Raw genomic sequence first — 14,477 nt, forward strand, 5'->3', positions numbered from 1 at the left:
TGAGTCACTGGGACTGCAGGCAAGCACCACCACCCACAGCTCTGCCTCTCTTTAAAAGACATTTGTAGAGCTGGGGTGGAGGGTCTGGGGGAGATTGACCCAGCTACTTGGAAGGTTGAGGCAGGTGGATCACAAATTCAAGGCGAGCCTCAGCACCTTAGTAAGAACCTGACTCAAAAGATAAAAAGGGTTAGGGAAGTAGCTCAGTGGTAAAACACTCCTGGGTTGAAAGAAAGAAAGAAAGAAAGAAAGAAAGGGAAGAAAAGGAAGGAAGGAAGGAAGGAAGGAAGAAGTAAGGACATTTGTGGGGTTGGAGTGTAATTTAGTGGTAGAGCATGTATAAGGAAGACCTTGGGTTTAATCTTTGGTATTATCCAACAACAACAGGAAGACATTTGTGATTGGATTTAGGGCCCATCCTATAGTCTGGGATCATCTTCCCATGTCCAAATCCTTAACATAATCATTTCTACAAACAAGGTGACATGTACTGGTCCAGAGATGAGAACTTGCTATCTTTGGTGGCCATTTTTCAGGCTACTATTCACACTCACTGAACTACTTCCGGTCCCTGAAAGTCTGGGATCTTTTAATTTGAAGGTCTTAGTTTTCAAGGGAAGGGAGGCAACAGTTTTCATTGAATTGGAAATTGAAACTTCCACCTGGCCATTTTCTGTTCCTCAAGCCACTGAACCAACAGACAAAGAAAGAGTTAATGCCCTGGCTGTGTGACTACTCCCCATTGCCAAGGAGAAAGGGGGTTGCTGCTACGCTAAAAGGGCAAAGTAGACATGTATGGAATCCAGGGAATTCACTGGGCCCCTCATAATGTACTCAGCCCTCCAAATATGTGGTTTCTGCATCCACAGATACAGCCAACTGCAGACTGAGGGACACACACACACACACACACACACACACACACTGTATTTGAACTGAACCTGTACAGACTTTTTTCCTTGTCATTATACAGGATAGCTACTTACATAGCATCTACATTGTAGTTTTATAAGTGAGGTTGAGATTATTTAAAGTATACAGGAGGATTGCATAGGTTATATAAAAATACTACATCATTTCATATAAGAAACTTAAGCATCCATGGATTTTGGTATCCGCAGTGGGTCCTGGAAACCAAACCCCCTGGATTCCAAGGGATGACCATACTTCCATGTACAACAGGAGAAGCTAATGAAAAGCTACCAGGAAGAAGTCTATTGCAGCTATGCATATTTTCTTTCTTTGGTGTGTGTGTGTGTGCGTGTGTGGTGTATAAATTAATGAATGCTTTCTTTCCTTCTCCTTTTCCCTTATTATTTCATAGAAAAAGATTGTAAATGATTGCTAACTTGTGTTTAGTGTTTAGTTGCAAATGGGATTGTGACTGAATGAGAATAGTTAACATCACCCAAATATGGATTCAGTAACTATGAGATAGATCCATCTGTTGGACTGTGGGGTTTTATACTTTTCCCATGTGAGGGAGGTTAGAGTGTCCTCATTTGTATGAAGGAGAGTTTCGTCTCATTAGATGGAAGCTACCATCATTATATGGAGGTTCCAATGTGCGTTGGTTGATGTGTATGGACACTTGAGTGTCGGAGGTGGTCTGTAGCCACTATTAAGTTCTAAGAACAGCATTCTATACTGATGCTGTAGTTTTGACAATAAAGGGTGAGAGGAGAAGCCAGAAGGTAGAAGTGGAGATGTCTTCCTTTCCTTCCCATCTTTATCAGCAACAGCCAGGAAGTCAATCCCAGACTTCAGCTTTTTTTCTGCACTCCCAGATGGGCCTCACTGAGTCCTCTAAAAGATCAACCAGACAGTTCCTCCTTTTCAGATCTCTGAGCACCAGAACTAGCCCCTCTACAACTTGTGGGTTCTGATGATCCCAACCCCTTCAGTGAAACCCACTCCCCATAGTAAATTCTCTTTGTTGAAAAAGGTACTATTGTTCCTGTTTTCCTGGTTGGACCCTAACTGAACAAACTATTGGAAAAGTGGTACCCACTTTTCATTGGTCATGAGAGGCTGGCCTGCCTGAGAGGAAGGCTGAAACAGATGACAGATTCCTTACTTCGTTTAAGCACTTGGATCTGGCTGTACATGAAACCAAATCTATCCCCCTCTTTAGTTCTCTAGGTCAAAGTTTCATATTTTGCTCAAGCCATAGGGGACTGGATTTTTATTATAGACAAAAAAAGAGTCCAAACTCATCCAAATCTCCTTGCCCCTATCCCCAAACCAAGGGCCTCACCCACAGTCACTCAACAAAACCAAGACCAACCACCTCCTACTGAAAACTTTAATGAAACCAATAAGTTAATAAGTTAACAAAGTGAGGTACTTGCATATCTGAGAACCAGGTTGGTGAGGGAACCTCGATGGTGGAAGGAGGGAGGGCTGCTTCCCATGTCTCCTTTGGTCACAGGGTAATCTATTCTCCTGCCCTCTCTGCAGATCTGTCTCTGAAGGGGTGGAGGGATGGCTCTCTGGGGACAGTGCAGTGCAGGTGAGGCGAGCCAAGAAAGGCTCCATCCGGGGCATGATGGTACATGCAGAGGGCATGGGAGGGCAGAGGCTGGGCACCATGGGGCTGAGCAAGATCCAACCCAAGCCCTGGTGCTGGTGCATGCAGGTCCCCAGTATGAGATACAGGCAGGTTGGCCTCAGCCCCTTGTTCCCTGGTACCTTATAGAAGGTTGCCATTAGTCCACTACCCCTCACCCTCCTGCCACCTGCATTGGCTTTGCAGAAGTAGGGATCTGAAAGTGGTGCTGAGGGCCTACAGTGGATGGGCACTTATGCAAGATGCAGGGCTGCCAACTGAAGTGAAGAAGTGGGGAGGGAGCAGTGCAGGTGAGAGGCAGGTGCACAGTTGGTGTCTCTTATAAGTGCATTATTACTCTCTCTGGGACTAGGAAGAGTGTGGGCCTGGAGTCTCTCCAGTGGTGCACCAGTCCCAGAGGCCTAGGCCTGAGTTGTGCTGTGGGGACACCAAGGAGGGCCCTTAGGGGCAGAGGCAGAAGTTAGGATCCTGAACCAGTAAGGAATCTATCTTCTTGTGGAAGGGGAGCTGGTAAAGTTCTGGGCAGGGGCAGGAGAGATGCGGTGTCACTTTAAAGCTCTCTCTTCTGGTCAGAGGGAGTGAGGGGATTCCTCCAGGTGGACATCATCCTGCAAGGCTAGTCCACTAGCATCAGCTGCAGAGACCCAGGAAAGGCTAAGTGGCTCTGTGCTCATGTCTCCAAGCATGTGTGGTTTTGTGCATGAGCATGAGGCTTTCTCTTCAGAAACTAAAGGGACTTGTATGACTGTCTGTGGAGTACTGTCTGGGAAGTCTGGGGAGAATACAGAAACTTGTGCTGTCCAAGGTGTCTGGAGGGCCAAAGAGGGGAGAAAACAACCAGCAGGAAAAGGGAGCCCCTGGAGGTGACACCTGCAAATGGGAGGAAAGGCCCAAGCACTGCTCTTGGGAGAGGACAGGAGAGAAACAGGCCCCATGCTGAGTGGGAATAGGGTAATAAGCCAAAGAATGAGAATGGGGTCATGGCCAAGCAGCCTGAGACCAGCTACTGCTGGAAGCCCATATTCCAAAGGAAAGGGGCAGGGGGACCCCATGGGGGTCCCCAAAGTTGCATATTCAACATAGTTTGCATATATGGTGCCCATCTGCCTTGTGGCAGGGTCCTGTGCTTTGTAGGTACCTGTGAGGGCACCTTGGGCCCACCCCAAGTGGGGCAGGGACTTGGCAGGAGGGCTTCCCTGCTCTGTCTGAAGGGTAGGCCAGAGACCTCACCTTGCATAGCTGGAAGCTGGGTCAGGGCCCCGTACCCTAGTGCCCTGCTCCCACTTCTGGGCAGTGTCCCCTGCCAGGCTCGCTATTTTGGGCCTTGATGGAGTGGGCAGGGTACCCGGGGACCCAGAAGCCATGGGGCAGCCACTGCTGCTGCTGCTGCCCTCCATAGGGCCTGGCATCTCACGCTCCTGGGGTGGGAGCTGGGCTCTGGCACCCTTATCGGGTATCTCGCCCACCCAGGCAGCTCAATACTGCGTGTGGCCTCTCTCCCCGCAAGGGAGCGAGTTCAAGTAAGAGGAGAGTTCCGAGGCCTCAAGGGTCGGGTCCGAGCGCCAGGCCGAGGGCTGCTCCGCCCCTGAGAAGCCCCTCAGTCCATATTGGTGCTGACCGAGCGGGAGATGCTAAGCGTCTGTGCGGAGACGGAGATGTCCTCGTGGTCCACAGGACTGTGGTAGTCCGAGGTGATGTCGGGATCGAAAAGCGGTACTTGCACGGTTCCCAGGCTCGCAGAGGTGCCGGAGCGTAGGCAGCGCGAATAGAAGCCCAACAGGAGGTCCAACTTGTGCTCAATGGACTGCACCTGGGGGCGGGGCACGGCTAGGAGGCGGAGTTTGGATAGGACCCGGGGGCGGGGCACCGCTGGAAGGCGGGAGTTGGCCGGAAGGGGCGCGGCAGGAGGCGTGGCGGGCGTGGTTCAAGCGGTGGGCGGGGCCTGGGCGGGACTTCTCTGGGAGACGCGAGGGCGAGCCGCGTCGAGGGTGGGATTTGGCCAGAGAGCAGGACGAAGCTGGGAAGCTGGGGTATGTTCCCCGGGATAAATTTAGCCGTAACTGATTGGGACAGCCCCTGAGCCAGAGAAAACTGAGAGGTGGGGTTAAAGGCAGTAGGTGGGTTGGGGCGAGACTACGGCACACCGCGGGCAGAGCTTAGCAGGAGGTGACAGGCTTACCCGGATGCTGTAGGAGTGGGCAGGCCTTTGTGGAAGGCGGGGCTTATCTGTGGGGCGGAGCTCGGCCGAGTACGGATGCGAGGACCCGGGTGGGGTCTCCTGGGCCGGGGCTCTGGGCTGCGGTCCAGAGAAAGGCGCCCTCCCCTCATCTGTTCCCGCGGCCCTCCCGTGCTACTAGACAGACGACCAGCTTCACCAGCCCGGCAAAGGTCCATCCTACACTCACCTGCTTCTCCACCTTGACCACACGTCCCATCATGCTGATTTCATCCACCACCTCCGCGTCTGAGGGTCCCTTGTCGCCCTTCTCCCGGGCCTTTCGGTCCCCGGGCCCCCGACCCACAATCTGGTCCACCCTGTGAGGAAAGGGAACCATCAAAGGGCCTGGATACACGCTGCCCCTCCCTTCCACAAGAATTCTAGGTTTCCTTTTGAAGGGGAAGACACAGCCCTCACCTGTGGGAATGGCCGTCTGAGGAAGGTGGCCATTGCCCTGACAAATGGAGGCTGAGTGGGGTGGGGAAACTAGCTCTTGCTTTGGGGGTTCCCCAGCTGACCAAGCAAAGACACCAATACATAAGCATGGCCAGTAAAACAACCGCTTGATGGAGGAGAGATGGGAAATGGTGGACCGGGAAAGGGAAAGACGTAGACACATGGGAACGTGAGTTGTAAAGTGGACAAGGCTAGAGTTGATCCCACCTTTTCTACTCTCACAGCAAAATTTTTCTTTGTTTTCCCCACCCCTTCGGTGCTGGGGTTACAACCAGGGCTTTTCTACCACTGAGCTATCCCCAGCCCTTTGTAAAGATATTTTAGTTTGAGGCTGAGTCTCACGAAGTTACCCAGGCTGGTCTCAAACTTGAGATCTTCCTGCCTCAGCCTCCCAAGTAGCTGGGATTACAGGTGTGCCATGGTCTTCCTTTCACTCTTAAATCTACTCCAGTGAGGCTTTCAACCCACCGTTTCACCAAAACTACTGTTGTCAGGTTCCCAAATGAACTCCATATTGCTAAATCCAGTGATTGACTCTCAATCCTCATTTCACTTGGCCTAGTAGCAAAACTGGATACAGCAGATCACCCCTTCCTCCTGCAAACGTTTCTTCAATTGGATTCTGAAACACCACCCTCTTCCAGTTCTACCCTTACCTCCCAGCTGGTCTTCTCCTTGGTCCCTTTGGCTGAGTTCACCACCTCTATCTCCACAACTTCTAAACATTGCAAGCCCCACAGCTTCCTCTTGAGACCCCTCAATTTACTCCTACTTGCTAGGTCATGTTTTCATTTCTTCTATACCTTGTTGACACCAAATGTGTGTATGTGTGTGTTATGTGTGTGTGTTTCTAACCCACACACAAACCCAGGGCCAAATCTATTTGGATCAAACCCAGGGCCAAATCTATTTCTCCGTACGAACTTTTCCTCCAGACTCCATACCCTACATCTACCGCCAGACCCACACTTCCTTGGATGGCTAATGGGCTTCACAAACTCAGCCAGTCCCAACTCTCCTGATTGAAATGTGCTATAATCTTTGCCTTCTGTGTGCCAATAAATGGCAGTTTCCTTTTTTCCTCTTGCTCAATCCAAAACCTTGGATTCATCCTTGATTTTCTTCTTTCTTTACCCCATCAGAAGGGTTTTCTTTCTTTTTTTTTTTTTTAACTAAATGTACAATTGTACAAATAAATGGATTTCACTGTGACATTTCCATGCATGCATAGCTCACATATGGATCATGTCTGCCCTCCATTCTACCCTGTCATTCTCCCCCAGTAGTTTTCTGATGAGGTGTAAGAAAGAGAATAGATCTAGAATCTGACCACCTGTCCCACCTCCCCAGGCTGCACCCTGGTCCAAGTCCCATCATCTCTGACCTGGATGTCTAAAGTAGACACCTCTACCTGTTTCTGCCCTTGCTTCCTTAGAGTCCATTTTCAACACAGCACCCCCTAGAGGGGTCCTTTTAAAAGATAACACATCTATCTTTTTTTTTTTTTTTGGTACAGGGATTAAACCCAGGGGTACTTAACCACTGAACCACATTTCTGGCTGTTTTTCTTTTCTTTTCTTTTTTTCTTTTCTTTTTTTTTGAGACAGGGTCTCACTAAGTTGCCTAGGGCCTCACTAAATTACTGAGACTAGTCTTGAACTTGTGATCATCCTGCCTCAAGATCCCAAACTGCTGGGATTACAGATGTGTGCTACCACACCCAGCAAGATAATCTAGATCTTATCAGCCCTTTTCACCAAGCCCTCCAATGCTTGCATTTCACCCTGGATGAACACCAAGTTTTTGCAGTGGCCTGCAGGGCTTTCCACAGTCTTAAGTGCTCTTAGCCCTCTGACCTCATCTACTATCTTTCTCACTTCCTTCTAGTCACACTGAACTCCCTGCTGTACTAAAACAACACTGCAGCCTCTGGCCCATCTGAAGGCCTTTGCATTTTCTGCTTCCTCTAGAAACTTCACCTCTACAGCAGCAGGTCTAGTGTCTCAATCTCTTCAGTTTTTTCTGAAGTGTCACCCCCTCCTGTATTTAAATTGTAAACCCTGGCCAGACATGGTGACACAGGCCTGTAATCCCAGCAACTCAGGAGGCTGAGGCAGGAGGATTCCAAGTTCAAGGCCAGGCTGGGCAGTTTAGCGGGACCTGCCCCAAAATTAAAAGTTAAAAAGGTCAGCAGGTGGAGTGCTTGCCTTGTAAGCACAAGGCCCTGAGTTTGATCCCCAGTACCGCAAAAAAAAAAAAAAGTTAAAAAGGACTAGGGATGTAGCTCAGTGGTAGAATGACCCTGACCTCCATCCCCAGTACCCTGCCCCCCAAAAAAGCAAATCCCAATCCCTAATCCTTTTTACTCCTTAGCATTTATCATCGTCTGATGTACTCTAGTTTTATTTATCATGTGTTCCCCTTCCACTAGAATGAATGCTGCACAGGACAGGGACTGTTTTGCTTCCACCATAACTTCACTATCTGGCAAGTAATAAATTCCCAATGATTGTGTCTTGAGTGAATGGCTGGCTGGCTGGCTGGATGGTCTTGAAAACGCAGGCCAGGAGGGGCAAAGTGTGTGTGATTTGGATCTTGATATGAGAATTCTCCCTTAATGCTGAGCCTAGAGAAGAGACATGAATTCCAGAGCCAAGAAGTGGGCATTGAGAGCAATTTGCCTATCCCCTTGGGAGATAGGAGAAAGGCTGCTGATTACTGCAGGCCAATTATTTTAGGACCACTAAACAGTTATTCTGAATAAAGCCCCTGAGTTGTTCAGGTGAATAGGCTTCTACAGATGACCTATGGTTGAGTTTTTCTCAGCCTCAAGACAGGTAAGGGGGTCTCACTATAGCCATGAAGAGACCTTGCTCAAGCCATAAACCCCATTGCAGGAGCAGCCCCCAGGGGGTGCTGTCAGAAGGGCTCAGGCTCTCAGATCCCACCCTGCCTTCCAGGCCCCTCCTAGTCTGGGCTGGCAGGTACCCACCTAGTCTGCAGGCTCTTGATCCTGCCCAGCATGTCCAGATGCCCTGCCGAGTACTGCTCAATGACATCCTTCACATCATAAGGTCGCAGCGTCTCCTTGAATTTCCTTTTGGCCACCAGGAACTTTAGAATCCTGTCAAGGGAAGAGATCTCAGAGGGACCATCTGTATGAGACCATCAAGTTATGGGATTCTTTTTGGGCTACCTCTCCATACCTTTGTTACCTGCTTATTGATCATAAGGGCAAGTCCTTCTTGGGCCGCCACCAGCAACCTCTACTGGGTCCCCAGCCTTCCTACCTACCTCCATACCCCACAGGTTTCTTCGGTGTTTTGTCATGTCCTGTATCTGGATTAACCTGGGATAATAGGGACTGGGCCTGGTGCCCTTGGCTGGGTAAAACACAGGGGGCATCTGTGAACTTGACTGTTGAGAATGACCATGTGGGGGAAGGAATACTGCATTCACCCCACAAATACTTGGCACAGCTGTGGGGGCCCTTGGCACCAGAGGGGAGTCAGAGTCAACCCCTGGCCTAGGGAGTCCCCACCTGAGGTGAGAGGACACAGGCAAGAACCATGTCAAAGAATGAAGAGAGCTGGGGCCACAGTAAGGGAGGACCTCAGTTGGAGGTCCTCGGGGAAAAGGGGATGAAGGGAGCTGCCAAAAGCAGAGAGGCACAGAGGTAAAGGAGATTTGGTTCCGAGTGGCAGGGGTTAGAGGACAGTGTGAGGAGACAGGGAGGAGATGAGCCACGAGAAGGAGGTGGGGAAGAGCCCCAGATCTCTGGCAGAGCGTGGGCACTGGGAGGGGCAGGTCATTCACTCTGCTTTGGCATGACTGCTCTCCCAGCCTGTATGGAGATGTGACCTGGAGGGCCAAAGTTAAGATAGGGATTAGCCCCAGGGAACAGGCCTGAGTTGGGAGGGGGCAGCAGGGTGGAGCTATGAGATAACCCTTAAGGAGGTGGGACTGAGAGGCTTCTGAGTTCAGGATGACTCCCACTGATGGTGGTGCCACAGTTTGAAATGGGAACCAGGAGGAGGAACAGGTTTGGGGCATGCTGGGTGCTGAGGGGTCTGCAGGGTGGCCAAGGAGAGCTGACCTGGCATTCACAGCTCAGGCACTGTGTTCCAGATGGTGGTCACCTGAGGGGAGAGACAGGATGTGTACAAAGGAAGAGAGGAGAGGCCTCAAACTCTGGAGAGAGAATCCAGCTCACTGATGTCAAAAAGACACAAAGGGAAGAGGCTTATGGGCAGGTGCCCAAGCCAAGAAAGAGAAAAGGTAAGTCCGGAAGGCATGAGGTTCAGGAGTTTCTGGAGCTAGAGCTGGGCTAGAAATGAACACTGAGCAGGAATTCCTTGCCAAGGATTGGGGCCAGATCTGTGACTGAGCCATGCCTACAGGTCCCTGCTTAACTGCTGAGGCAGGGGGATAGCCAGTGGAGCAGAGATTTTCACCATTTTTTGTTTTTGTTTTTTTTCCACGGTGCTGGGGATCGAACCTAGGGCCTTGTGCATGCAAGGCAAGCACTCTACCGACTGAGCTGTCTCCCCAGCCCTCAAAATTTTTGACCAAGACCTACCATAAGAAATACATGTTACAGCACAAACCAGTACACATGCACGCACAAGCACGTATGCATACACACACATATAACTGAAATATAAATTTCATAAATGTTATTTACCCTTAAAATGAGAAATGTATTCTCCTATTTTTTTTAAATGTTGATCAAGGCCCACTAACTTGGTTTCACTAAGTTGATTTCAAACCATCTTGACCTGTGGTTTGAAAAGCATTGATCTAGGACTAGGGTTGTAGCTCAGTATGGTAGAACGTTTTTGCCTAACATGAATTAGGCATTGGGTTCCATCCTCAGCACCAAATGAAATTAATTAATTAATTAATTAAATAAAGGTATTGTGTCCATCTACAACCAAAAAAAATTTTTTTTAAAAACATTGATCTAGAGAAGGACTGGGGGAAACAGACAGGCCAAGACCCCCAAGGAGAGAGTTTTCGACACCAGGACAAAAGGAGGCTGAGAATGAGAGATGCAGGGAAACTGCATAGACAAACCAAGAGAAACAGGCAGGCATGGACACAGCTAGGGAAAGAGAAATAAAGAGGCTGACACAAAGTGGGAGGCAGAGGGAGAGAAGAAGGCGGGCAAAGCCGGGCACAGTGGTGCACGCCTGTCATCCCAGCGGCTTGGAAGGTTGAGGCAGGAGGATTGCAAATTCAAAGCCAGCCTCAGCAAAAAGCGAGCTGCTAAGCAACTCTGTGAGACCCTGTCTCTAAATAAAATACAAAATAGGGCTGGGATTGTGGCTCAGTGATCAAGTGCCTGAGTTCAATCCCCAGTACCACAAAAAAAAAAAAAAAAAAAAAAAAAAGAAGAAGAAGAAGGGAGGAGGAGGAGGAACAGGGGAAGGGGGAGGAAAGCAGAGAGGCAGAGCGGAGGGCCTGGGAGGGTACTGTGTGTGTGAGGATAGGGACCATTATGGTCAGCTGTGCCCTGGACCCTGGCCCTCTGGACATGATATGTAAGAGCAAGCCCTGCAGGGAGCCATATGCCATCTCCCTACCTTATCCGTCCTCCAGGCGGGCAGCGTCTGGCACACTGGGAGCTAGGCCAGGCATGGCCATGAGAGTGGGCCCAGATGGGGAGCAGCAGTGGGTGGCAGATGGGAGGGTGCTCACCTCAGGCTTCAGTCTCACCTGACGGAGCGGATGACCGTCTTCACAGCCGGCATGACATCGTCTACTGTGAGCTCACACTGGTAGCTTTTCTCCTCTGCTACTTCCTCTGAGGGACCCTCTGAAAAGATGGGGCAGTCATGTGTTTCAAGGGGCAGCAGTGGAAAAGATCACTCCAACCCCCACCTCCACAGAGGTACTGCTAAGAAGATAGGCCCAGAAAGGGCCCAGAACCTTCTTGGGGCACAGGCAGACCAGGCTCCTGCCTCCCTGGCTTCTGCCCCTCACTACCCTAGTCAGGGCGGAAAACCCCAGACTGCTACATTCCCAGCTGCCCTGTGGTCAGACAAAGCAAACATCTGCCTGGTGCCAGATGAGTGACAGCTGCTTGAGGGCACATCTGGTCTAACCTGGGGCAAATGTAATACACACAGCTCTGGAGTAAGTCCCACTGGCCTCACCATGCAGGACAGGGAACCCTGGAGAAAAGGCAATCATGCACCATCTTATCCTCCAGCTAACAGGGAAGGAGGCTCAGGGTAGGCTCCTCTGGCCAGCTGTGTACCTGAGGAAGCAAGACCCTTAAAACCAGGATGAGAGAAACAGCTTCTCTGGGGCTGTCACTCTGCCCTGCAAGAAAGGTGATACTCTCCTCATCCCCCCAGAGGAGGGGCATGAGTAGGCAGGAAAGGAAGTCCCTGGCACCAGCCATCCCCAGGTTTTTAAGGGCCAGCACCTACCAAAGACTGGTTTGTGTCTTCTGTATCTTTCCAGGAAAAGGCTGAGTTGTCAGCCAGCAACATCTTGACACAGCACAGGCAGAGGTAGCATGGCTACCCCCTCCTTCCAAGGTCCCCATCCTCCACCTTGCCACTCACACTCCCTCTCCCCACCTGGGGCCCTGCAGTATGTTCTGCTACTGGGAAGCGTCTGCCAGGGAACCCAGTCCAACCCTCCCATTTTCCAGAAGAGGACACTGAAGCACAGATTGGCCAATGTCTAAGTGACAGTGAGTTGTAAGCAGAATTAGAACTCAAAAAAGTCCCCCTCTAACAGTAGAAAAGTGACCCCTTAGACACCAGCCTCATGTCTGCAGACTGGACTGCTAAGAGAGGAGGCAGAGAGCCTGGGCTTTGGACCTGGACAGGCCTGTGGGAGGACGGGAGCTCTGCCTCTCATGAGTTGAGAGTCTCAATTTCCACATCTGTAAAGTGGGAATGAAAATGTAGTCAGTGGGAGAAGCAAATGAGATAATGCCATCAGGGCTCATGAGATGTGCATTTCTGCTCCTTCCAAGGCACATGCACTGTCATCTAGCCTTTTTCTTTTCTTGGTACTAGGATTGAACCCAGGGTGTTAACCACTGAGCCACATCCCCAACCCTTCTATATATTTTATTTATAGAGACAGGATCTCACTGAGTTGTTTAGGACCTTGCTAAGTTGCTGAGGCTGGCTTTGAAATTGAAATCCTCCTGCCTCAGCCACCCCAGCTGCTGGGATTACAGGCATGCGCCACAGCACCCAGCATCATCTAGTGTTAATTGAGCATTACTATATTCCAAAAACTCTTCCGTTTACTTTCTATGGATTATCTCAATCTTCACAACAACCCTCTGAAGCAGATACTATTATTGTCCCCATTTTACAGGTGAGGGAAGTGGAGTAGGGTCCAAAAAAATTAGGTCACTTGCTCAAATGACAGAGCCAGGATTCAGATCCAAATAGCCGAGCTCCAAAGCCTGTGCTCTCAACCACTATCAAATGCCACCCTCTACATTCTCATTTGATCTCCAACAATCTGGCGTCCAGGTTATAGCAAAGCAAGTGTTATGATGCCCATCTTATAGACTGGAAGACCAGAGTCCATCCCCACCCCTGCCACCTTCAGCAGGTCCTGGACCCCAGACCCCCAGGAGCTCACCCTCAGCAGAGGTGCGGGGTTTGAGCCTCAGAGAGGCCCGGAAACGTGTGCGGTCATTGAAGCTCCAGCTCTTCTGCACTTTGGTGGGGCTGATAGCCTCACCAGCCTGCTCGCTGCTTGGGGAGGTGGGCATTGGTGGAGGTGCCAGGTGCTGCTTGGAAGGACCTGTCCGCCGCTGGGAGCTGCCCATGCGGATGCGGTCTTTGATGCCCATCCGGCTGCTAGCAGAGCAGGGCAGGTTGGGGAGAGAGCCAAGTTAGCTGGTGCTTGGGCAGGAGTGCGTGGGGACAAAGCTGATCTAGGACTGGGGAGTGACTACTGGGTCTGGATTCCCCACCAGAGACTTTCTAGGATGGAACAAGGGTGTGGTGAGGGGGGCCCTGACTGGCAAGAAGCTGAACTGAGGTCAGCTGGAGCACATCCCATCCCCAGTCCCACCTCCCACCCCTCTTTGCCCAGACAGATAAGGGTGCACAGAAGACAGATGTCAGAGTGGAAGGACTGAGAGAAACTCAGGAAGGAATCAGAGACAGACAGGAAGACAAAGGATCTGGGCCTGGCCCAGGTGGGTGGTTGGAGGGTGGAGGTGGCGACCCCATTGGACACAGACAGGCTGCTGAGGGATGGGGAAGCTCACCTGGCCATGCACACTGAGGTAGGCCTCCAGTCCTCATTGTATCAGGGGCAGGCTGGATGGAGTCGAGGAGGTATGTGTGTGCACATGTGACAATGTGGATACAAAGGTAGCAGAGTGTATACACATGGTGTGTGTGTACATGTCTTAGTTTGTATTATGTCCTTTCCCCACTGCTGGAGCTATCTGATCCAATGTGGGTCAGGTCAGGGTTTTAGGACCTGATATAGCTATGCAGGTAGGCTCTGCAAACATGGGCCTCTGTGTGATGTGCCAGTGGATGAGTGCCATGTGACATCTGAGTGCCTGTGAGTCTAGGTGCTGTATGCTTAGGTCATGCCTGGTACCTGTGCTCCCAGTGAAGATCTATTTTGATAACCTGTTCTGTGGTCTCCCTTGCCTGAGTTCTGCTCACCTGGACCCATGTCCTGACCATGAGCTCCTGAATCTCCCTAGAAGATTCCCCTTTTCTCTGCCTACTCAGCTCCCAGTTCAGCCCCCACTGTGTGCAGGTCAGTACACACGTGCATGTATGGACATGCGCTCTGGCTCACCTTACTATACCCAGCCCCACACCGCATCCCCCAAACCTTGGAGGGAGATGGGGGAGGCCTTGGGTTCACCATGAAAGGCCCTGATTAACCAGTACCTGGTAGAGTAACTCTGTGTCCAAGAGGTTCAAGAACCACATTATTGCTGTTTGGGTCAGACCTGTGCCAACATACTTCACCCCATGCCCTGAGGCATCACAGCTGCCCTGCCTGCTGCTGTGTGCCACTGGAGGATCAATCCCTGCAGACAGTGTTGGAAGCCCCCACTGCCTGGGGCACCAGCCAGTCGCAGAGGAGGCCTGAGGTGGGGCAGGGTTGAGGAAGGAGACTGTCACCTACTCTCAGGGACTTTTAAGATCAAGGGTTTAGCAGAGGACAGATTCTGGTTTCGATGCTGGGTGGGTACCAGGGTCCCCCATGCCCAGGGCA

At 50.8% G+C, this 14,477-nt stretch overlaps 1 protein-coding gene across 5 annotated transcripts in view; it reads right to left on the reverse strand.

The window, feature by feature from the left end:
• Window positions 1-2,291: 2,291 nt before the first annotated feature.
• The window catches only part of Kcnq4 (potassium voltage-gated channel subfamily Q member 4), a 53,141-nt gene continuing 40,955 nt past the window's right edge, over window positions 2,292-14,477 (reverse strand). For 4 of the 5 annotated variants that reach the window (XM_047518773.1, XM_047518765.1, XM_047518746.1 and 1 more), the window contains 5 exons: window positions 12,864-13,084; window positions 10,962-11,061; window positions 8,236-8,367; window positions 4,975-5,104; window positions 2,292-4,379 (listed from right to left, as the gene is read on the reverse strand). In XM_047518773.1, coding sequence (XP_047374729.1) covers window positions 4,167-4,379; window positions 4,975-5,104; window positions 8,236-8,367; window positions 10,962-11,061; window positions 12,864-13,084 — 796 coding nt within the window. In that variant the 3' untranslated portion in view covers window positions 2,292-4,166. The remainder of the gene's footprint in view (window positions 4,380-4,974; window positions 5,105-8,235; window positions 8,368-10,961; window positions 11,062-12,863; window positions 13,085-14,477) is intronic. The other variant, XM_047518755.1, reaches the window with a different exon arrangement.

This window comes from Sciurus carolinensis, chromosome 1, assembly GCF_902686445.1.
Source record: "Sciurus carolinensis chromosome 1, mSciCar1.2, whole genome shotgun sequence".
In the NCBI taxonomy this organism is placed as follows: Eukaryota; Metazoa; Chordata; class Mammalia; order Rodentia; family Sciuridae; genus Sciurus; species Sciurus carolinensis.